The 24,011-nt window shown below is 41.7% G+C and overlaps 5 protein-coding genes across 9 annotated transcripts; 1 reads left to right on the forward strand and 4 right to left on the reverse strand.

Annotated features, from left to right (window-relative positions):
* Nucleotides 1-568: 568 nt before the first annotated feature.
* LOC135435450 (NIF3-like protein 1) lies at nt 569-1,637 on the forward strand. The gene is made up of 2 exons (XM_064692513.1): nt 569-787; nt 847-1,637. Exons 1-2 carry the CDS (start codon nt 635-637, stop codon nt 1,570-1,572), a joined length of 879 nt encoding a protein of 292 aa, XP_064548583.1. The 5' UTR covers nt 569-634; the 3' UTR covers nt 1,573-1,637.
* On the reverse strand, nt 1,616-2,669 carry mRpL4 (mitochondrial ribosomal protein L4). Its single transcript, XM_064692512.1, has 2 exons — nt 1,920-2,669; nt 1,616-1,860 (listed from the first exon to the last, which is right to left on the reverse strand). Exons 1-2 carry the CDS (start codon nt 2,594-2,596, stop codon nt 1,641-1,643), a joined length of 897 nt encoding a protein of 298 aa, XP_064548582.1. The 5' UTR covers nt 2,597-2,669; the 3' UTR covers nt 1,616-1,640.
* A 77-nt stretch (nt 2,670-2,746) lies between these two features.
* Nucleotides 2,747-9,178, reverse strand: LOC135435446 (uncharacterized). The gene is made up of 2 exons (XM_064692506.1): nt 8,773-9,178; nt 2,747-8,717 (listed from the first exon to the last, which is right to left on the reverse strand). Exons 1-2 carry the CDS (start codon nt 9,170-9,172, stop codon nt 2,830-2,832), a joined length of 6,288 nt encoding a protein of 2,095 aa, XP_064548576.1. The 5' UTR covers nt 9,173-9,178; the 3' UTR covers nt 2,747-2,829.
* Nucleotides 9,179-9,269: 91 nt separating this feature from the next.
* LOC135435448 (uncharacterized protein CG42266) lies at nt 9,270-12,446 on the reverse strand. 5 transcript variants are annotated; one of them, XM_064692508.1, is made up of 9 exons: nt 12,312-12,446; nt 11,678-12,253; nt 11,090-11,278; nt 10,616-10,654; nt 10,506-10,556; nt 10,407-10,454; nt 10,302-10,352; nt 10,197-10,247; nt 9,270-10,121 (listed from the first exon to the last, which is right to left on the reverse strand). In XM_064692508.1, exons 2-9 carry the CDS (start codon nt 12,220-12,222, stop codon nt 9,416-9,418), a joined length of 1,680 nt encoding a protein of 559 aa, XP_064548578.1. In that variant the 5' UTR covers nt 12,223-12,253; nt 12,312-12,446; the 3' UTR covers nt 9,270-9,415. The 5 variants fall into 5 exon arrangements, with proteins under 5 accessions (XP_064548578.1, XP_064548577.1, XP_064548579.1 ...); XM_064692507.1 differs by having other exon boundaries at nt 10,302-10,355; XM_064692509.1 differs by having other exon boundaries at nt 10,302-10,355; nt 11,090-11,254; nt 12,312-12,441.
* LOC135435477 (uncharacterized) lies at nt 12,324-14,702 on the reverse strand. The gene is made up of 2 exons (XM_064692546.1): nt 13,589-14,702; nt 12,324-13,522 (listed from the first exon to the last, which is right to left on the reverse strand). Exons 1-2 carry the CDS (start codon nt 14,700-14,702, stop codon nt 12,324-12,326), a joined length of 2,313 nt encoding a protein of 770 aa, XP_064548616.1.
* Nucleotides 14,703-24,011: the final 9,309 nt, after the last annotated feature.

A 24,011-nucleotide genomic window follows, 5' to 3' on the forward strand; every position in this document is an offset into this window, starting at 1 on the left:
TGATCTCTATTTTTTCCTTACTCTCCGCGTTCTCTTTAAAGATTTTTTCTTACTTTTCTCTCGCTCTCTATATCTCTCTCACTCTCTTCAACGTTATTTTTAGTTTTCTCTCGCTCTCCTCTCTCTTTCTCTCTGTTTTCCCTGTTTTCTGCCTATCACTTTCTCTCCCTTTCTCTCCAAGCTCTTTTTAAGGTTTTGTTTTTGCATGTATTTCGCTCTCTTCTCTGTCTCTCTGTCTCTTAATCTCTATATTTTCTCTCTCTTTCCGTCTTGCCCTCTATTTTTCTCTGTACTCTGTCTATTATTTTCTCTCTTATTCTATTTCCCGTTTATCTCCCTAATTTTGTTCTCTGTTTGTCTCCTTTTTTCTTTCTCTCTCTCACAAATGGACTATATTGCCCCAGCTAGACTATAATAAAAGCTGTATTACATTTAAATAAAGCCAAAAATCGTGTAATTTTTGCTGATTTGTAATCACGTGTAATATATAATTATTCAAACACGCGCTGAATCAAGCTGTGCTGGGAAATGCAGACGAAACTTCCACAGACGTTGTCCAGCACTAAATGTCAAAACAAATGCAACTTCAGATGAAATTAATGTGTTAATAATAAACATATAAGTTTAGTTTTGAATGTTACGTTGCGTGGTCAGTGTGAGAAGGAGCATGGGAACCTTATGCGGACAGAAACTTGACCAAGTGGTCAAACAGCTGGAAAGCTTTGCGCCCACAGCCCTGGCCGAGAAATGGGACAACGTGGGCCTGTTGATCGAGCCAAGTAAAGATGTATGCATTAAAACTATACAATTTAAATATTCTTCGTTATACAAAAGGAGAATTTACAGAAACAAATTGAGCGAATACTGCTGACCAATGATCTTACCGAGCCGGTGATGAGCGAAGCTCTAGAAAAGAAGGCGGATCTGATTATTAGCTACCACCCGCCAATTTTCAAGGCGCTCACACGCATCACCATGGCCAACTGGAAGGAACGAATTGTGGCAACGTGTTTAGTTAACTCTGTGGCACTGTATTCGCCGCACACTGCCTGGGACAAAGTGCCGGGTGGGGTGAACGATTGGCTGGCCAAGGCCGTAGACATTCAGGGCATAAAGCCATTGATTCCAGAACCAGGTGCGGAACCGGGCACTGGTTCGGGACGTTTGATAGAGACCAGCATGCCAATTTCGCACCTGGTGCACGCTCTACAGGACCACATTGAGAATAGCGTGCACGTGGCCTTTGCCGTCGGGCATCATTCGAAGACTTTTGTGAAGACTGTCGGCATTTGCGCCGGCTCCGGAGGCTCATTGTTAAAAGGCGTGCAGGCGGATCTTGTGATAACTGGCGAGATGTCACATCACGAATTGCTAGACTTTAATCACAATGGCACCACGGTGCTGCTGTGTAACCACAGTAACTCGGAACGTGGCTTTTTGCGCGAATTTAAGCCCATACTAGAGAAGCGCTTGCAGGGCACATGCGAAGTGTTGATATCAGAGAAGGACCAAGATCCACTGCACACAGTGTTTAGAGGTAGCTCGCAGGCAGCACAACAAGTTAAACAATAGTCATCAAACTGGATATAAATTGCATTTGGAGCAGTGTATACAATAAAACAAAAAAAAAAAACTTATATTTAAACTTGATCCAGCTTGAATTTGGAGCCTTTGCTGGCCGCATCATTGCGATGCAACTGGAAAAGCAGACGCTCTTCCAAATGCTTGACGGCATCAACAGTCAGCACCAAGGTGTCATGCTTCAGCATGGAGTAGACATTCAAACCGAAGGCGGGCATCAGATTCACATAGCCCAGTGTGTCGGTAGCGTAACAAATGTTTTCCGGAAAGATATCTTGCCTGCAAGAAATTGCTTCAATAAAACACTTGAAGAAACAAATTTAAAGCCGCCAACCTACTTGTCAATAATCAGCACTGATGGTCCCCAGTTTCGCTCTTGGATCAGATCCTTAATGAACTGTGCATCACGTGTTGGTATCTCAACGTTCTCAATGATGTGCAAATCGTCCTGCGCCAGTTTAACGCTCAGCGTCGATGTGAGGCCCAGCACCCGCTTGTAGAAGGGCAGCATATAGAAGTGGCTGGTTGGGGATCGCGGGCCGTGTACGACGCCGCCGCCCTTGAACAGCGGTGATCGTATGGAGCCGTGTCGAGCACGGCCCATGCCCTTTTGCGGCCAAGGCTTGCGACCGCCGCCGCGCACTTCGGCGCGTGTCTTGGTATGTGCCATGCTTACATAACGATATTTGCGCTGCCACTCGATGTTCTCCTGAATGATGTCAACGCGCGGCTGCGCGGCAAACACATCTGGATGCAGTTCCATAAGCCCCACTTTACGCTCTGCCACCGCATCAACATTTTCAATCCACGCCTGCCGTGCAGTATTTCGATTCACGGGCGCGTATTCGGCATAGTTCTGTGGCAATATTAGCGCCGGCTTGGTGACGACCGCGTTATTGCTTGCCGCCGTTGTGGACTCAGCGGTCACATTGCTCTGGCAGGCTGTGAGTGTATGCGACAGACTGCGCACATTCGGATAGAGCAATTGTCGTGTTTTATTTAAAAAATTTAACATTTTACAACAATTAAAACGAGGCCCAATTGTTGATGTTGTTCAGACCTATCGATAACATTTAATCGAATGACCGCCACATACTATCGCCACAGGGTGTTTTCGGTATAGTGTTTCGGTAAGTGTTGACAAGTGTTAAAAAGCCATCAACAATTGTTTGTTGTCACCTTGTTTTTTATTTACTGAAATAACGTATTCCTAAAATTTTGATGCTGCTTTAATGCGCAGTTTGCCAATTAATTTGAATATTCGTGGCATCCCATATATTTATCCCGAGCTTTCAACATGCAGAAGAAATTATTTTGACTTGAGCTTGGCTGCGATTTGAACAAGGCATGTCTCTTTAATTCTGTTTCGCAGTCATCGTTTGAATCAGCGTCTCCGTAACTGTGCTTGGAAAATTTATAGCTTGAATCGTAGAGGACCTTAACATCATCGCAATCGCTTTGTTCTTTTTGAGAATTGCGACGCGACTTGCGACGCTTGAAACTAGAAATTCCACTTGATATGGATACAACTTTTTTCACTGGCTTTTCAGGGGGTATCGGTACAGGCTTCCTGTCCTTTTTTGTTCTATTCCCGAGGGCGAGCAGACCTTGCAATTTCGGGCTTTGTGTGGACTCTAGCTCAGCATGATTGGCAAGATTTATTTCTGGAATTTCCACAGGTACTTTTCTTCCCCTTTTTGTTTTGTCTAGGTAAGAATATACACCGAACGATATTGAATTGGAGTTTTTGCTCTCCTCAATGTACGAAATCTCTTTCGCTCTCTTTTCACTTATTCGCCGTTTACCAATAGAGATTCGAGATTGATTTCTTTCAAAATGATCTGACTCTTCTCTTCCTCCCTTTTCACCTGCCCACCTTCTGGCCAGAAGTAGGGTGTCTCTTGACTGAGTCTTCGATGCTAAAAGAAATGATTTTTCGCTTTCTCTCCTTTCCCCCGCCCGTCTTCTGGTCGGTAATAAGCTGGTTCTTGATCTGGATCTCTTTGATGCCAAATGATCTGAAAATTCGGTTTCTGCCTTTTCACCTGCCCGTTTTCTGATCGGAAACAGGCTGTTTCTTGTTTCTAAATGTTCTGATTCTTCAGTTTCTCTCTTTTCCCCAGTTTGTCTTCTCTTCGCATATAGAATGCCTTTCTTTTCCGATTTCTTCGATTCCGAAAGATCTGGTCCTTCTTTGACTTTCCTCTCGCCATTTGGTTTTTGTGAAAATGACTGATCGCTCTTTGATTCCGATTTCTTTGCTCCTAACTCGGTCGGGAGCTCTATATTTAGCGTTTCGGGACATTTGCAATCATATAAGCCGAATCTTAATTTAGACGGTATCGATTTCGATTGATCTAAACTGTTTCCGAATAGATCCACTTTATATGTTGGTTCATATTTTTGTAGAGCATTTTCGCAATTGCAGCAAATATTTGAGTTCTTCTCTTGCAGAGCATTTTCTTTTAAATCCTGTAATTTTTTACGGAAGGCATCGACAACGGATGTTTGCGAGCGCTTGGACTCAATGTGTTTGGATGCGAAAGCTTCCAATTTTGGAAAACTTATCTTCCGGCTGTGCATAGATCCTAGTTTTTTTCTATGCCTACATCCACCAAGAGCGAAGCTACTTTGCGATTTCGAATGCCCGTAGACAGACACGGCCGGATGCATTTTGTGTAGATCGCGTCTGTTGGGTTTTTCCATGCAACAAAATTCACTGCAATATTTAAACTCTTTGTCGAAACATCTTTTTCTGTGGATTGACACCTTGGAAGTTTTGGGATGTTTTCGACAGAAATGCAAACGAGAAGAATATAAATCTTGATGTTGACGTTTTCGGAATTCACACGGCGGCTCAATACAACAATTTTCCATTTTCTGAAGAAATGGGTTATCTTTTATTAGCTTTGGGACTTGTGCTTCACACGGACTTTTATCAGGTACTTCAGTGTATTCCGAATCAGAGTGTTTTCGGCATAAATCTCGCTGAGCTTGTTGTCCTCGGCTAAAATATGGATTTTTAGATTTATCATGGATTTCAGCGCACAAAATTGGTTGTAGTCGGGCTAGATCTTCTCGATTATGTTGTTCTAAAATGTCGTTGTTATCTTTTCGAAAAAAATGAAACTCATCTCTTTCCTGTCTTCGGTGTCTCTGTTCCTGCTCCGATTGTTCCTGCAGTCGTAGCGGACTATTTCTTCTGTCGCTTATTCCTATATGGGAAGAAAATTTAAGAGTTTGCTTTGGAATTTTGCTCGTAGGATATTTCGGACTTGTTTGTTCTGGAGAGTGTTTCCTGATATGTTCCATAGATGTTGCATTGTGTGCATAAAATCGCGGATCTCTACCGAGCTGCTTGCCAGGTGCTTGCTCCCTTTTAGCAGCAATTAAGATGTTGCTCGCATACTGTGGATAGTCTTTGGACATTTGACTGTAGAAGGAAGCATGTGGATTAGGATTGTGGAAGAAGCTTTTGTTTCCTTTTAAAGCCATGGCCATATGAAACATATCTATAAACGATTTCGTAGGCTTGATGTTTTGCAGAATTTCACGCGTTTTGGCGTTATTCTTCAAGGGATATGCGCTGCCGCTGCGACTGCGAAGACTATTTGGATTGCGAGCATTTGGATCCATAGCCATAAACGTATCATGATCTTGATCAGGCGAACAGTAACAATACTCCTCTGTTGGCTGATACTCAAGGCTGGATTGGTCAACGTAAACAATATGATTTCCGTTTCTACGCAACGCTTGGGGACCGCCTTCCACCTGACCATTTCGCTGTTGGAATGGATTGTATTCTGGATATGTGTCATAGGCCGTCTGTTTATATTGTTGCTCCTGATCCTGAGAGTCCGACATATAGCATGGACAGTTCTGGCGCTGGACGCACCTATATGGCTTCTGTTGTGACCCATTTGACGCGGAATAAGCTTCTGGCATATAGTTGGGATTCAAGGAGGTCCAAGTGCCATTTGCATAATTCTTCTGAACATTGTTAATATTGGCATTTTGGGTAACAACCGCATTCACCACGGATTGACTGAGCAATTTCTTTTGTCCCTCCAGCTGTGAAACTGTCTCCTGCAAGATTTGAATAATTTGATTCACATTGCATTTATCGTCCACAACAAGGTTAACCATGGCATCGCCCATTTTCGTTTTTGCCGGGATTATTTTACACTTGTTACACTTTCTATTGCACGTCTCCAAATTGCAATGTGGCCTCCGAAGCGAATTCACATCGTTCCTGGTCTTCGCTTCCATATCGTCTTTATGTTCCCGATCCATATCGTATTTGCTTTTAGATCCCGTATCGTATTTGCTTTTCGCTTCCATATCGTATTTACTTTTAGATCCCGTATCGTATTTGCTTTTAGATCCCATATCGTATTTGTTTTTCGATTCCTTATCGTATTTGCTAATCGCTTCCATGTCGCATTTGTTTTCACATTCCATATCGTATTTGTTTTTAGATTCCATATCGTATTTGTTTTTCGACTCCATATCGTTTTTGTTTTTCAATTCCATTTCGTTCCATTTTTTCTTAGCCAATATGGTTTCACAGATTTTGCATTCCTCTTCGCATTTTCTTTTTTCTGTGTCTTCCATGCTCTCTTTCTTGTTGGCTCCATACCTTTTCCTTCCATATAAATTGGCTCCCATACCCTGTTCGTTCCTAGGTACCCTTGCCGCATCATCTTGCTTGGACCTAGGTACCCTTGCCGCATCATCTTGCTTGGACTGGGTTTGACTAAGCGACTTATTTGGACTCTGCTCCGTTTCGCTTTGGCCACTAGTTTCATCACCTGATCGTTTATACGCCGTAGTCTTGTTTCTTTCATCCCGGGAGAAGTCATTGATGCTAATGCCACAGTTGGGGCACTTACAGTCGCATTGTACCTTCTTGTTAATCGGGATGGCCTTCGCTTTGCTGTCCTGGTTTGAGCTTATGGAAGAAGTTGGCGTCCTTTCCTTAATGGAGTTATTGCGAGACGGTTTGTGGATCGATTCATTGGAAGAGTTGTCACTAGACGGACTTTCATTCCTCTGGTCATGATTCCTTTTGCCAATGCCCTTTGTGGAAGTGTGCTGGGCATTGTAATTCGGCCTGGAAGCACGGGATTCATCTGGGTGTCTCCTGGAAGCAGCTCTCGGCTGTGCAGTAGTCCGCTGCCGTGCAGCGGAACCGCTAATTGGGTCTCTCGCTGGACTACCCTGGTCACTTCTAGGGCTTGACGAGCTTGACCTCGGACTGCGTGGCTTCCGAACAAATCTGCAGCCATGACATTCACATGGGCACCTATCGTGCATCCTTTCTCTGGCAGTCATGTCAGCATCTATGGTAGGTTGTTGTTCTCTATTTGAGCAACCGGAACATGCGCAGATGCAATATTCGTTGAATTCACGCAGCGCTCGTAGAGTTTTGGCTCTTGGGCATTGGCATTTAACTCGCGTTGAGCGGGCGACAGTACTTTGAGGGTTCTCTCCTGGGACAGGACTTTGGGCTCTTGCTTCTCTTGAGCTCTGCGTCGATCTCCTCTCAGGCCTTGAAGGCCTTGCCTCTCTGGAGCTGTGCATTGTTTCTCGGGCAGGTTTCGGAACTCTCGATTCCCTTGAGCTCTGTTTTGCACTTCGATCTGAACTTGAAGTTTTCCCTTCTCTTGAGCTTTGTGTGGCTCCGTTAGATGGTTGACGACTTTTGGATTTTGCCTTGCCGCAATCGGGACATTTGCAGTTGCAGACAGCGCTTGTTCCCTTCGAGTTGCAAGTCGCTGTGCCCTTTCTGGTGCACTCCGCACATTTGCAGATGCATTCCTCGGAACTGTTTTCAGAATTCTCTCTGGTTTTTGCCCCATTTTGTCCATGGTGTCCTCTCGTTCGGTCACTTTTTAGCGTCTGTGTCACTGCATTGGAGCATTTGGGACACTGACACGGGCCGCTAGCGACAGCAGTCAGTTTCGTGTCCGATTGCGGATGGGCAAACCTTTGGTCACTGGAACTGTTTTGTGTCTGCTCCGTGTCGTTATTGTCTCCGGTCGACTCTTGACTCTCGAAGACCACGTTCTTAGGCCCAGCACTGGACTTCTTTTGACTGCAGTAACAATAATGCGCACTTCCCACATGGCCCGATGTGCCCGATGTGCCCGACGTGCCCGCCTTGCTTCCTGCTTCTTTCATTCTTTGTTCGTTGGTCATTCTTGAATCCCAATTATTATTGGGGCACTTTACCTTGAGGCAAGCGGCTTGACGGGTCTTGAATTGGTTGTCTGGTTGGTCCTCGCACTCACACGCAAGAAAACTGGTTTCATTTTTTTGGTTTCTACGTTCCTTTACGGGAGGCGGTTGACTTATCTTCTCAATGCGACTATAATGCTCGGTGGATGCTTTAGGGGCTGCCGTTAATTTTTTTTGTTTCACAAGGCTTTCATTGCTATTGGTTTCGCAGCTGCAATCCGATGGTGTGTAACCGCCATAGTTGTGATCCTTGCCAGTTTGGAACTTTCTCGTTCCTTGCTCCTCAGCATTGCCACCCGAGCTCGACCTTGGCGATGTTCGCCGCTTGGATCTGGGATTCTTATCAACATTGCCGAACACGCTCTCCGACTGTAAATCCGCTTTGCCACTGTGCACACGGGGCCGCATTCCTCTATGGGTGATCCCCAGCAGCCGGTCCATGCGTATAATGCCCGTCGGAGAAATGCTGCGCCTATTACCAATCGGAAACATTCTGGACCTGATCCTTTGCAATCGTGGTAGCTTAAATTGTATTGGCTTTGGGGTTGACAATCGACGCTTGGTAGTTGTTTGGGTCTGGACCCCGGCCGCTTTCTTACGTCGCGGTGTCGCGGTCTTTGTCGTATGCGGCAGCACACACTGCACGGCATTGTCAATTTTAGTGGGTCGACGTAGGGTCACCGGGGCGTTCAGCCGGTGATCGTAGACAGTACGATTGAGTACTTCGCAATTGACTATATCGCTTAGGCTGAGCTCATTGGCAATCACTGTAGTGATTTCGTCCTCCCCGGGCACGTCCAAATTCCAACTGGATGGATAGCCCAATGAGCTAGCTCGTGAGCCCTTGGAGCCCTTCGAGGGCTCGAGCGCTTTCAAGCTAACTCCTGATCTGTTATCTGTAAGACGACAAGGTTTACTCTTTGAAGGGGGCTTCTGTTGCGTAGGTCTTACCGTTGGTATTGGGTTTCTTGGGGCTTAATTTCTTTACTGCCACATTGCCCGCCTCCTTGCGTTGCTCAACCGTCCTGAAGGGCGTTTCGAGTAAAAGGTGTTGTAGCTTAGCCTCAGTCCTGTTGGGCTTGATTCTTAATATTCGCTGCGCACCCCTCGGCTCCCAGCTGGAGCCCGAGTTGTTAGATAGGCTGCGCTGCATGATATGCACCATCTGCGCATCCTTGTTAAAGGAAGGCAGAACAGTTATGGCCTTGGCCTGGGGACTGGATCTAGTTTGGGGCACATCATACAGCGCAGACCTATATATAGTGTCGTCCGCAATGCGACCCGCCTTAATGACAGCCCGCCGGAGCAGGGCCTGTTTAGTGGTACGTCTCTTTTTGCGTAATCCCGCCATTTGAAGCCAATTGCCGTGGGTTTAGCTTTAGGCTCAGTTACATTGTCAGTGCGTCTAGGTGTTAAGAAAACAATTTATATAAATAAAAAGCCCCATATTTTGACAAGTATTGACACAGTTTTCCGTTCCTATTTTGTTTCGGGGTAGGATCTATAACTTTATTTGTGGTGTTATGGTTGAATTTCATATGCGAGCAGTTTTCACATGGGTTACACATCAGCTGAGCAACCCTTTGTATTTTCCTCATCTTGACTGACACCAGGGGTAGCAGGAGGTACAGCAACGACCACAGCAGGGATGGCAACAGGACCTGTTGCAGCCTAGGCAGCCTAGGCAAAAGGTCTTGGGCTCGATTACAAAAGGTGGAGTTGCGAATCGATCGTAAATGACTTTTGGTTTTCGCTGCTTTTTCTTCTTAACTTTCGCTCTCTTGTCCCTTTCCATTTGATCCAAATAGCATAAGCACTCCTCATTGGGCACGAGGCTCTCGAGCGTATTCTCCAGATCACGGAGCTCACATTCACAGTCACAGTCACACCTTGAATCACAGACACATTCGCCGCTGCCGCTCTGATCGGTTAAGCTTCGTTCGGTTAAGCTTCGTTCGGTTAAGCTTCGTTCGGTTGTGCTTCGTTCGGTTGTGCTTCGATCGGTTACGCTCGGATCGATTACGCTCTGATCGTTTACGCTCGGATCGGCTACACTTTGATCGGCTATGCTGGTAAAGGATGCTTCCCTGCCGCCACTAAACTCAAAACTGCGTTCACCCTGACCAATGGTCGTTCCCGTGCCACGCCCTGATCCAATATCATTATAGAATGAATTTGATCTCTGATTGTTTATTGGGCAGCGGTCTCGACACTGCAATGCTTGGCTGGCATAGGCCTTGTGACGTTGTCTGGCATCCCGCTCCACTTCATAGGTGTCCCTGCGACTTCCGTCCCTTAATCTATGGAATTATATATTACGTATTGAGCCCGACTTCTATTAGAGGGAACCTGACTTGGCCTTCCATTAAACTCACCCATTTCTGACTTGCTGCCCAAAGCTACACCTGTGACCTTGGTCCATTGTTCTATTGATTTACAGATGACATATTGAACGTGACTCGGTCTTCCATTAAACTCACCCATTTCTGGCTTGCTGCCCAAAGCTACACCTGTTACCTTGGCCCATTGTTCTACTGAATTATAGAAGAAGTATTAAACATGACTTTATCCCTCGTGGAACTTACCCATTTGGGACTTGCTGCTCGTAGCCCGTCTGCGCTCGGCCGTATGGTCTAACAAGGTGAGCGTTGAGACGATGTGGCTTAGGATGCTCTCCAACTTACCTACTGCAGCAGCAATCATCATCGTTGAACCTGGCAGGCGCATCGTATGGTCTATAAAAATGCGAATTCAGCTAAGCGGCTTGGTCTGTTTCAGCAGGGCTTTGACTTACCCAATTTGGACGCGCTGTTCCTGGTTTGGATATGTTGCGCTGTGGATAACGATTAATGGATAATGAATAATGGATAATGATTAATAGATAATGAATAATAGATAATGAATAATAGATAATGAATAATAGATAATGAATAATGGATAATGAATAATGGATAATGAATAATAGATAATGAATAATGGATAATGAATAATAGATAATAAATAATGAATAATGGATAATAGAGTGTAATAAGAACGCAGTGGTCGGGTTGTTTTCAAGAGGAGTATATGCATATTTTAGCTTGCACATGAAATGCGAGATGATTTGATAATTTCTTCTTATTTTTTTGAACATGCAAAATATCGATTTCCTATTTTATTTCTTCTTCGGAATAAAAGCTCTCTGTGAAAACAACCCAAGTCTACGAAATATATCCTTGGCAAGCCAAATGCAATACCAGATGCTAATGATCTATTAGCTAAAACTTACTAGACATTCGGATAGTATTGATTCTCTGCAGGGCCATAAGCGCGATTCAGATTCATTTCGTTGATGCTATTTCTGTCTGGGTAGATGGGTGGATCCCGATAGTCGGCTTGATAAGCGACGGGATTACAGCCATTATTTAAAGGGGCTCCAGCTGAATTTTTGTGGCTAAATTGGGAATGCATCAAATAGCTATAGGGCAAAGCAAATTGCAATTGAAATAATAGCAAGGGTTCTAGTCGAAAGGGTCCGACTAGATAATATCCTGTATTCAGAGCTGTCCAAAGGGACATATTTACGCGCAGACAAGCTACTCAGCTTATTCTATCCTATCTCCAGTTTATAAGATTAAGTTTACTTAAATAACAACTGAGAGTTTTGCCCCAACCTCAGGGCTAGAAGGTGGCATTGGAATGCCAAGATACCTAGACAATTTTTTTTGAAATTTGGGGGAATAGGGGAATGGAGGATAAGTGGACAGATTAAATAAGTTGTTCGGCTCGGTTATTAATAGTGACTGAAAATATAAATTCTTAACAATATACATTATTTGTTAAGTTGACAGCCGAGATTAGTTGGGGCTCTACCTACTTGACCACGATGACCAGTATGGTGGGCCTCTGCTGACTGCTGATTGGAGGGTCCTCGGATTGAGTTTCTGCTGGTCTTGTGCCAAACCCAGCATCAGTTGGCGGCTGCGGTTGAGGCGGAGGAGGAGGATAGTGAGCTTGACCCTGCGGCTGGGCATAGTTTTGGACTGTTGAGCTGCGTCGGGATGGACGCTCGAAATAGTCATGATCTATCGTATTAGCTAGGAGTTTGGTGTTTTTGGGCTCATATGTGTTAGCTTGCTGTGGTTCGCGATAGTTTCTATCCCATGAATTGTCCTGATGTTGAGGCTCAGAGTCGGTTCTGTCCCATTGATCAGCTGCGCGTTGAGGATCGGAGCCGGGTCTGAGCCCAGTTTCAACATCAAGCCGATGCACCACGCAATTCTTGCAACAGGAAACACATGCTCTCTGCCGTATCGCTGGATTTGAGCTGGCCTCCGGCCATTGCTCGCTCGCCTCGTCCCCCTCCGGACGACCCGAAACACCACGACCAGTCTCACTCACTTGAGGCTCATTTCTATTCATAGTTGCTCAGTTAATTTGTATCCATCTCCCCCTGTTCAAATTTCAAATACTTAACTCGAATACAAATATGGCCTGCTGCGTATGCCTACTGTGTGTGTTTCTCACTGCGTCCAGCCGGTCGGATAAACGGATGAAGCTGAGCCGCCATGGCAGCGCAAGCGTGAGCTACTGGCCATGGGATTGCATTTGAATTCGTTGCTGACATTTCTTTCCATCTCGCCTATGCTCTCGACCTCCTCCATAAGTCGCCGATACCGGGCCTCCTGCTCCGCCGTATAGCGGCGTTTCCTTTCGCACGGCCGCCCGCCATTGGGTAAAGCCTCGCTCATGGACTTGAGTATGCGATACTTGGGCAGCTGCTGGTGCGGCGGCACCAGGAACGGATTCACATTGGACTCCACCTTATGCAGCTTCGCTTGGGCCTTGTCAAACTTGACCTTGGATTTATTTTTGGACAAGGACTTGCCGCGCCTGGACTTCATGGAGGACGTCTTGTAGATGCGCACAATCTTGACGGACGGACTCTTTGCAGCCTGCAGCTCCTGTTGCATGTCGTTGGTCGACACCGACTTGTCCGTGGTGGCTATGAAACGTGTGGGTGTCATGCTGCTGTCCGTTGAGATGTCCATGGTGCTGCAGGAATCCGTTTGCTGCAACTTGTTGCAGGTGCACCCCGAAGCCGCCACTCGCCGTTCCCGCTCCCGCTCCTGCTCCAGCTCCATGGAGAAGTAGCTCTCCTGCTGTTCCAAGTGAGCCAAACTACGCCGTGCGTTTTTATACCAGTGATCCGAGCTACTTTGCTCCGGCTCCGGCTCCGGCTCTAGCTCAGTCTCTGGCTCCAGCTTCAGGTTGCGAGGGAGGCGTTGGGCCAGCTTCTGCTGCTGCTCCTGCTCCTCCTCTTCTTCCTGTTCCTCCTCCTCCTCCTGCTCCTCTATATATGCGTAGCTAAGCTTGCCAGCCCTGTTTCGGTCCACTTCAGCATTCACGAGGTATCGAATGTCATAGTCCGAATCGTGATTGCTCGGCTGCAGCTTTGGTAGCGGCTTCTTGGGCAACGGTGGAGGCACGCACTCAGCGCATCTTGGACACCTGCTCGTATCTATTGAGCTGGGCTGCGGAGACATGCCCACGGGCCCCATCGTGTACAGCTGTATGGGAATGGATACCGGGGCAGCCGGTGCTGGCTCCGGCTTGGGTAATCTTGTCCTGCTCTCCGTAACCACGCCACAGCAGTGCTTGCAGCAATCCCTGGGACACCACATGGTGGTGCTGCTATCGCGCATGTTTTGTCCAGGCGCCCCTGGAAAATAAAGAAAACGGGCATTAAATGATAAAGCCCAAAGTTGGGTTTATATTGGAGACTTACCCACTTGGGAGCTGGCCGGGCAGCTCTCGGCGGCCGGGCTTTTGCTTGTGGGTCTTGCGCTGGGCGGACGTTTTCTGCGAACACGCATACGATATTTGGTGCTATCGGGCTTGCCGGGCGGCTCGACCGGAGCAGCTGGCGCTGGTGGGGCAACGGTTGCGGTTTGTGCCGGCATTATGACCAGCGGCTGCACAGGCATGACCTTTACCAGCCGCTTGCCGCGTGCCTTGTTCACCAGGGTCATTGGCAGCGACGAGTCCATATACTGTGTCAGCCGTGGCAGATCCAGATACGAGTTCAGGTTCAGCTGCTGCTGCTGCTGCTGCACGGATTGCAGCGCCATGTAGCTGTCCAGCTTGCGCATTGTCTGGCGCATCAGATCCGTGAGCGTTTTTATTTGCATATCTCGATCGCTTTGCGGAGGCACATCCTCGGTAGCCCCCTTTTCTTCCGCTTTTCCTTCCGCTTTTCCTTCTTCCGCAAACGACTCGCCCAAATGCTGGGTGTAATCCAGGACAGTATGTTGTGCGCTGCCCTCGGAATTCTGTGAGGCGTTTGTCGAGCAGCTGCTTGGCTGCAGGCTTGGCTCCTGGCTTGGCTGAAAGTTTGGGTGGAAGAATGGGTGCACGCATGGGTGAAAGCTGGGCTGGCTTCTCAAGCTATTCGTTGACTGGGCAGCGGAGCTGTAGAAGGCGCCCATGTCCGTCATATGCTGCTGATGCTCCAGCGTGTCCAGCATAAATTTGAGCTCCGCAATGGTCTCCTCCTGGCTGGAATTGTTGCATACGGTTACCCCGGCCGGCTGGCGTGTGCCGCCATAATTCGAGCCGGAGCTCGGACCGGCTGCCGCATTAGGCGAGCAGAGATTGTGCACAGCATAGGCATAGACTGCCGAGTTCATGTGCTGCTGCATTTGGTTGCTTTTGTCGTAATCCCAAGGATTGTAGTACACGCTTTCGTCCCGATAATATGGCGAATTCATTGACTTCAAGCAACGGCAAGGACGGCAGCCGTTGTCCTCAATATTAACACAAAGGCGACGGATCCGTCGTATTTTTGTTGGCATTGCGGATGGTGGCTGCGTTTTGCTCAGTAGCCTTAGACGTTGCTCCATAAGTCGAAACGCTTGACGAATTTATCGGTAATATCTGTCAATTTTGCTCAAGCGAAATCCGTTTACTTTTTTTTCAGCTTAATATGTGCACCGAAAATTTTGAAATTGTTTCCATGGCTATGGGTTCAGGTTTAGAGAAGATGTCACACTACAACATCTTCTGGGCCCTTTCCAAGACTCAATTCCAAGAACAAGCTAGCCTTGCTCGAACGCAAATAAGTTGAATGTTAGTAAAGGCAGTGTACTAAATATTCGTAGAGCTATGTGGAAACCCTCTCAGCAATCTGTTCACTCACTAGTTCGGTGCGAAAGTGATGTTACATATAAAAACATTCATCCATTAATTTATGCATAGAAGCATTCACATATACAAAATAAGCATAGATATTAAATATATATTAAATATATAAACCTATATATATCAAGCATACATACATCATCTTACTTACATTACGTACTTACATTCATACATACATATATACATAGATACATTCATAGATACATACATACATAGATACATACATACATACATACATACATACATATACATACATATATACATACTTACATACAAACAAACATACATACATACATACATAAATCGTGCATACATACATACATATGTACATACATCATGTATACATACATACATAGTTATATATGTACATACATATGTAGACACGTACTTACATACATACATATATAAGTACACACATATAAATGTACATACATATAAGAAAAACCAGAAAGAAGGGCTATGTACATATATAAGATATTGCATACATGGAGGGAGCATAGTAAAACTAATAAATGCCGAGTTTGATCAAGATATCTTGATAAACAAAAATGTTTTTCATACAAGAACCTACTTTTCGACCGATCATTCCTATGGCAGCTATATGATAGACTGGTCCGATCCAGTGGGTTTTGACATATGTACTGCGACAGAAAGATAAACTTCTGTAAAGTTTCATAAAGATAGCTTTAAAACTGAGAGACTAGTTTGCATAGAAACAGACATGGCTATATCGACTCGGCTTTGGATACTGATCATGGATATATATACTTAATGGGGTCGGAGATGTCTCCTTCTATGCGTTACTCATTTCACGACAAAATTATAATACCCTCTGCAAGGGTATAAAAAACCAGCAAACAGAACAAAACTAAAAAAACAACAAAAAATCTAGTCGGGCTCTTCAATGCGGTATTGAGACTAGGAAACGTTCCCAGTCAATGGAAGAAGGCAATACGATGTAAGATCAATAAACCTGGAAAGACTCATCCTTAGGCTCTTACAGTCCAAATAAACTGTTGCCCACGAGGCGGCAAACTCAATGAACGGTGCCTGCTGACGAGACTGTTGTCTAAGGTTATACCTTTTTTCGTACGGATCCCTACTATCAATTGGGTTAAAAAAGTTGTTTTTTTATTTTTTTTAAAAATTTTTTTATTGGATTGAATCAAAAATAGAATACATTTTTATTAAAGCACAGTTGGCTTAGGTGATATTTCGCAAAGCCTCAGGCTTTATCGTGCACAAACGTCAATGGCAGCTTTTTTGAATAAGGCTGCTTTGTCACGTAGGGTGTCGGGGGACTCTGGGCGTCTCCTATGTCGTGGTTGGAGGAGGTCCTTGAAATATCTTATCTTGAGCCCCTGGACTATACACCTCCCAGCGAGGTCTCTTTCTACCCGGCTGCTGCTAAAATTCACCAAAAAAAACATTGAAATGCATTTTCCACCGAAGGAGGTTAGGTTTTTTCGAAAAATGTGAAACACGTCTCAAATGATGTTTCTTATAGATCTTTGGAAATAAATTTGAACACAAAACGTCATCCACCAAATCTTCGACCCTCATTTGCACCAAGGAGGGATGGATTTTTCAAAAAGAGTGAAACACCCCTTAAATGAATTTGAACATAGATCTTTGAAAATGAGTTTGGGGCCGATCGGATGGTAAACAAAAAACTTTCATACAACCGTTTTCCGCCAATTTACCACTGTTGCGGGTGGAATTTCCCAAATCGCTGAAATACGTATTTATTAAGTTCTTATTTAGAGCTTTGGAAATAAGTTTGAAGCAAATCGGACAAAACTTAAAACTTCGCCCAAAAAATCTTTAAATCGCATTCCCCCCGAAGAAGTTTGAATTCTGCGAAAAGTGTGAAACACGTATCAAATGATTTTTCTTATAGATCTCTGGAAATGAATTTGAGCGCGAAACGTCACCCACCAAATCTTTGACCTTCTTTCCACCAAGGAGGAACGTATTTTTCGAAAAGTGTGAAACACCCCTCAAATAAATTTGAACAAAGATCTTTGAAAATAAGTTTGAGGCCGATCGGATGGTAAACAAAAAAGTTACATACAAACGTTTTTCGCGATTTTTCCACACTTGCGAGTGGAATTTCCCGAAACCCCGTCTTAACGTGCACCTACATCACATAAGGTAACTACAGTGAAAATTTCAGCTTCCTAGCTCTTACGGTTTGGGCTGTGCGTTGATCACCAATCAGTCAGTCAGTCAGTCAGTCAGTCAGTCAGTCAGTCAGGACAAACAGTTTTATATATAGAGATTATACCTTTTTGAGTTCGTACGGATCCCTACTATAAATTGGCATTAAAAATCGATGGGTAAGAAAATGTGGTTGACCAAAAACTGATTCGTTTGTAAAGTCAACCTTTTTTGATGATTTTTTGGGATATCTCGGCCAAAAAATGTCCGATTTGGGAATTTTATACCATTTTGGACTCGTAAGGATCAGTACTATCGATTGGCATCAAAAAATTAAAATCTAAATTTTCACCAAAATCGACAAAATGGCAAGGGGTTACATCACGTTTTTTCTAAAAATCGGGGTCGGTTCGAAAATCAAAACTTTTTTGATGATTTTTTTTGAATATCTCGGGTAAATATTGTCAGATTTTGAAATGTTATACCATTTTGAGTTCGTACGGATCCCTACTGAAAAGTGGTATTCAAACATTTTCAAAATCGATGAGTCAAAAAATGAGGTTGACCAAAAACCGATTCGTTTGTAAAGTCAACCTTTTTTGATGATTTTTTGGGATATCTCGTCCAAAAATTGTCCGATTTGGGAATTTTATACCATTTTGGACTCGTAGGGATCAGTACTATCGATTGGCATCAAAAAAATGAAAATATAAATTTTCACCAAAATCGACAAAATGGCAAGGGGTTACATCACGTTTTTTCTAAAAATTGGGGTCGGTTCGAAAATCAAAACTTTTTTGATGATTTCTTTTGAATATCTCGGGTAAATATTGTCAGATTTTGAAATATTATACCTTTTTGAGTTCGCACGGATCCCTACTGAAAATTGGCATTCAAACATTTTCAAAATCGAAGGGTAAAAAAATGTGGTTGACTAAAAACTGATTCGTTTGTAAAGTCAACCTTTTTTGATAATTTTTTGGGATTTCTCGGCCAAAAAATGTCCGATTTGGGAATTTTATACCATTTTGGACTCGTAAGGATCAGTACTATCGATTGGCATAAAAAAAATGAAAATCTAAATTTTCACCAAAATTGACAAAATGGCAAGGGGTTACATCACGTTTTTTCTAAAAATCGGGGTCGGTTCGAAAATCAAAACTTTTTTGCTGAATTTTTTGGAATATCTCGGGTAAATATTGTCAGATTTTGAAATGTTATACCATTTTGAGTTCGTACGGATCCCTACTGAAAAGTGGTATTCAAACATTTTCAAAATCGATGAGTCAAAAAATGAGGTTGACCAAAAACCGATTCGTTTGTAAAGTCAACCTTTTTTGTTGATTTTTTGGGATATCTGGACCCAAAAATGTTCGATTTGGGAATTTTATACCATTTTGGACTCGTAGGGATCAGTACTATCGATTGGCATCAAAAAAATGAAAATATAAATTTTCACCAAAATCGACAAAATGGCAAGGGGTTACATCACGTTTTTTCTAAAAATTGGGGTCGGTTCGAAAATCAAAACTTTTTTGATGATTTCTTTTGAATATCTCGGGTAAATATTGTCAGATTTTGAAATGTTATACCATTTTGAGTTCGTACGGATCCATACTATAAATTGGCATTCAAACATTTTCAAAATCGATGGGTAAAAAAATGAAGTTGACCAAAAACCGATTCGTTTGTAAAGTCAACCTTTTTTGATGATTTTTTGGGATTTCTCGTCCAAAAATTGTCCGATTTGGGAATTTTATACCATTTTGGACTCGTAAGGATCAGTACTATCGATTGGCATAAAAAAAATGAAAATCTAAATTTTCACCAAAATTGACAAAATGGCAAGGGGTTACATCACGTTTTTTCTAAAAATCGGGGTCGGTTCGAAAATCAAAACTTTTTTGCTGAATTTTTTGGAATATCTCGGGTAAATATTGTCAGATTTTGAAATGTTATACCATTTTGAGTTCGTACGGATCCCTACTAAAAAGTGGCATTCAAACATTTTCATAATCGATGAGTAAAAAAATGTGGTTGACCAAATACCGATTCGTTTGTAAAGTCAACCTTTTTTGATGATTTTTTGGGATATCTCGGCCAAAAAATGTCCGATTTGGGAATTTTATACCATTTTGGACTCGTAAGGATCAGTACTATCGATTGGCATCAAAAAAATGAAAATCTAAATTTTCACCAAAATCGACAAAATGGCAAGAGGTTACATCACGTTTTTTCTAAAAATCGGGGTCAGTTCGAAAACCAAAACTTTTTTGATGATTTTTTTGGAATATCTCGGGTAAATATTGTCAGATTTTGAAATGTTATACCATTTTGAGTTCGTACGGATCCCTACCATAAATTGACATTCAAACATTTTTAAAATCGACAAAATGGCAAGAGGTTACATCACGTTTTTTCTAAAAATCGGGCTCAGTTCGAAAACAAAAACTTTTTTGATGATTTTTTGGAATATCTCGGGTAAATATTGTCCGATTTTGAAATGTTACACCATTTTGAGTTCGTACGGATCCCTACTATAAATTGGCATTCAAACATTTTCAAAATCGATGGGTAAAAAAATGAAGTTGACCAAAAACCGATTCGTTTGTAAAGTCAACCTTTTTTGATGATTTTTTGGGATATCTCGGCAAAAAAATGTCCGATTTGGGAATTTTATACCATTTTGGACTCGTAAGGATCAGTACTATCGATTGGCATAAAAAAAATGAAAATCTAAATTTTCACCAAAATCGACAAAATGGCAAGAGGTTACATCACGTTTTTTCTAAAAATCGGGGTCAGTTCGAAAACCAAAACTTTTTTGATGATTTTTTTGGAATATCTCGGGTAAATATTGTCAGATTTTGAAATGTTATACCATTTTGAGTTCGTACGGATCCCTACCATAAATTGACATTCAAACATTTTTAAAATCGACAAAATGGCAAGAGGTTACATCACGTTTTTTCTAAAAATCGGGCTCAGTTCGAAAACAAAAACTTTTTTGATGATTTTTTGGAATATCTCGGGTAAATATTGTCCGATTTTGAAATGTTACACCATTTTGAGTTCGTACGGATCCCTACTATAAATTGGCATTCAAACATTTTCAAAATCGATGGGTAAAAAAATGAAGTTGACCAAAAACCGATTCGTTTGTAAAGTCAACCTTTTTTGATGATTTTTTGGGATATCTCGGCAAAAAAATGTCCGATTTGGGAATTTTATACCATTTTGGACTCGTAAGGATCAGTACTATCGATTGGCATCAAAAAAATGAAAATCTAAATTTTCACCAAAATCGACAAAATGGCAAGGGGTTACATCACGTTTTTTCTAAAAATCGGGGTCGGTTCGAAAATCAAAACTTTTTTGATGATTTTTTTGGAATATCTCGGGTAAATATTTATAGATTTTGAAATGTTATACCATTTTGAGTTCGTACGGATCCCTACCATAAATTGACATTCAAACATTTTTAAAATCGATGGGTAAACAAATGAAGTTGACCAAAAACCGATTCGTTTGTAAAGTAAAAAATTAAAATTTAATTTTCACTAAAATTGACAAAATGGCAAGGGGTTACATCACGTTTTTTCTAAAAATCGGGGTCGGTTCGAAAATCAAAACTTTTTTGATGATTTTTTTGGAATATCTCGGGTAAATATTGTCAGATTTTGAAATGTTACACCATTTTGAGTTCGTACGGATCCCTACTATAAATTGGCATTCAAACATTTTCAAAATCGATGGGTAAAAAAATGTAGTTGACCAAAAACCGATTCGTTTGTAAAGTCAACGTTTTTTGATGATTTTTTGGGATATCTCGGCCAAAAAATGTCCGATTGGCGAATTTTATACCATTTTGGACTCGTAAGGATCAGTACTATCGATTGGCATCAAAAAAATGAAAATCTAAATTTTCACCAAAATTGACAAATTGGCATCACGTTTTTTCTAAAAATCGGGGTCGGTTCGAAAATCAAAACTTTTTTGATGATTTTTTTGGTATATCTCGGGTAAATATTGTCAGATTTTGAAATGTTATACCATTTTGAGTTTGTACAGATCCCTACCATAAATTGACATTCAAACATTTTTAAAATCGATGGGTAAAAAAATGTGGGTGACCAAAAACCGATTCGTTTGTAAAGTCAACGTTTTTTGATGATTTTTTGGGATATCTCGGCCAAAAAATGTCCGATTGGGGAATTTTATACCATTTTGGACTCGTAAGGATCAGTACTATCGATTGGCATCAAAAAAATGAAAATCTAAATTTTCACCAAAATTGACAAATTGGCATCACGTTTTTTCTAAAAATCGGGGTCGGTTCGAAAATCAAAACTTTTTTGATGATTTTTTTGGTATATCTCGGGTAAATATTGTCAGATTTTGAAATGTTATACCATTTTGAGTTTGTACAGATCCCTACCATAAATTGACATTCAAACATTTTTAAAATCGATGGGTAAAAAAATGTGGGTGACCAAAAACCGATTCGTTTGTAAAGTCAACGTTTTTTGATGATTTTTTGGGATATCTCGGCCAAAAAATGTCCGATTGGGGAATTTTATACCATTTTGGACTCGTAAGGATCAGTACTATCGATTGGCATCAAAAAAATGAAAATCTAAATTTTCACCAAAATTGACAAATTGGCATCACGTTTTTTCTAAAAATCGGGGTCGGTTCGAAAATCAAAACTTTTTTGATGATTTCTTTTGAATATCTCGGGTAAATATTGTCAGATTTTAAAATGTTATACCATTTTGAGTTCGTACGGATCCCTACTGAAAAGTGGCATTCAAACATTTTCAAAATCGATGAGTAAAAAAATGTGGTTGACCAAAAACCGATTCGTTTGTAAAGTCAACCTTTTTTGATGATTTTTTGGGATTTCTCGGCCAAAAAATGTCCGATTTGGGAATTTTATACCATTTTGGACTCGTAAGGATCAGTACTATCGATTGGCATCAAAAAAATGAAAATCTAAATTTTCACCAAAATTGACAAATTGGCATCACGTTTTTTCTAAAAATCGGGGTCGGTTCGAAAATCAAAACTTTTTTGATGATTTCTTTTGAATATCTCGGGTAAATATTGTCAGATTTTAAAATGTTATACCATTTTGAGTTCGTACGGATCCCTACTGAAAAGTGGCATTCAAACATTTTCAAAATCGATGAGTAAAAAAATGTGGTTGACCAAAAACCGATTCGTTTGTAAAGTCAACCTTTTTTGATGATTTTTTGGGATTTCTCGTCCAAAAATTGTCCGATTTGGGAATTTTATACCATTTTGGACTCGTAGGGATCAGTACTATCGATTGGCATCATAAAAATGAAAATCTAAATTTTCACCAAAATCGACAAAATGGCAAGGGGTTACATCACGTTTTTTCTAAAAATCGGGGTCGGTTCGAAAATCAAAACTTTTTTTGTTGATTCCTTTTGAATATCTCGGATAAATACTGTCAGATTTTAAAATGTTATACCATTTTGAGTTCGTACGGATCCCTAATATAAATTGGCATTCAAACATTTTCGAAATCGATGGGTAAAAAAATGTGGTTGACCAAAAACCGATTCGTTTGTAAAGTCAAACTTTTTTGATGATTTTTTGGGATATCTCGGCCAAAAAATGTCCGATTTGGGAATTTTATACCATTTTGGACTCGTAGGGATCAGTACTATCGATTGGCATCATAAAAATAAAAATCTAAATTTTCACCAAAATCGACAAAATGGCAAGGGGTTACATCACGTTTTTTCTAAAAATCGGGGTCGGTTCGAAAATCAAAACTTTTTTGATGATTTCTTTTGAATATCTCGGGTAAATACTGTCAGATTTTAAAATGTTATACCATTTAGAGTTCGTACGGATCCCTACTGAAAAGTGGTATTCAAACATTTTCAAAATCGATGAGTAAAAAAATGAGGTTGACCAAAAACCGATTCGTTTGTAAAGTCAAACTTTTTTGATGATTTTTTGGGATTTCTCGGCCAAAAAATGTCCGATTTGGGAATTTTATACCATTTTGGACTCGTAAGGATCAGTACTATCGATTGGCATCAAAAAAATGAAAATCTAAATTTTCACCAAAATCGACAAAATGGCAAGGGGTTACATCACGTTTTTTCTAAAAATCGGGGTCGGTTCGAAAATCAAAACTTTTTTGATGATTCCTTTTGAATATCTCGGGTAAATACTGTCAGATTTTAAAATGTTATACCATTTTGAGTTCGTACGGATCCCTACTGAAAAGTGGCATTCAAACATTTTTGAAATCGATGAGTAAAAAAATGAGGTTGACCAAAAACCGATTCGTTTGTAAAGTCAAACTTTTTTGATGATTTTTTGGGATTTCTCGGCCAAAAAATGTCCGATTTGGGAATTTTATACCATTTTGGACTCGTAAGGATCAGTACTATCGATTGGCATCAAAAAAATGAAAATCTAAATTTTCACCAAAATCGACAAAATGGCAAGGGGTTACATCACGTTTTTTCTAAAAATCGGGGTCGGTTCGAAAATCAAAACTTTTTTGATGATTCCTTTTGAATATCTCGGGTAAATACTGTCAGATTTTAAAATGTTATACCATTTTGAGTTCGTACGGATCCCTACTGAAAAGTGGCATTCAAACATTTTCGAAATCGATGGGTAAAAAAATGTGGTTGACCAAAAACCGATTCGTTTGTAAAGTCAAACTTTTTTGATGATTTTTTGGGATATCTCGGCCAAAAAATGTCCGATTTGGGAATTTTATACCATTTTGGACTCGTAGGGATCAGTACTATCGATTGGCATCATAAAAATAAAAATCTAAATTTTCACCAAAATCG

Source organism: Drosophila montana, unplaced genomic scaffold (assembly GCF_035044405.1).
Source record: "Drosophila montana isolate Dmon_TW-CO22-7 unplaced genomic scaffold, ASM3504440v1 contig_3619_1, whole genome shotgun sequence".
Lineage (NCBI taxonomy): Eukaryota > Metazoa > Arthropoda > Insecta > Diptera > Drosophilidae > Drosophila > Drosophila montana.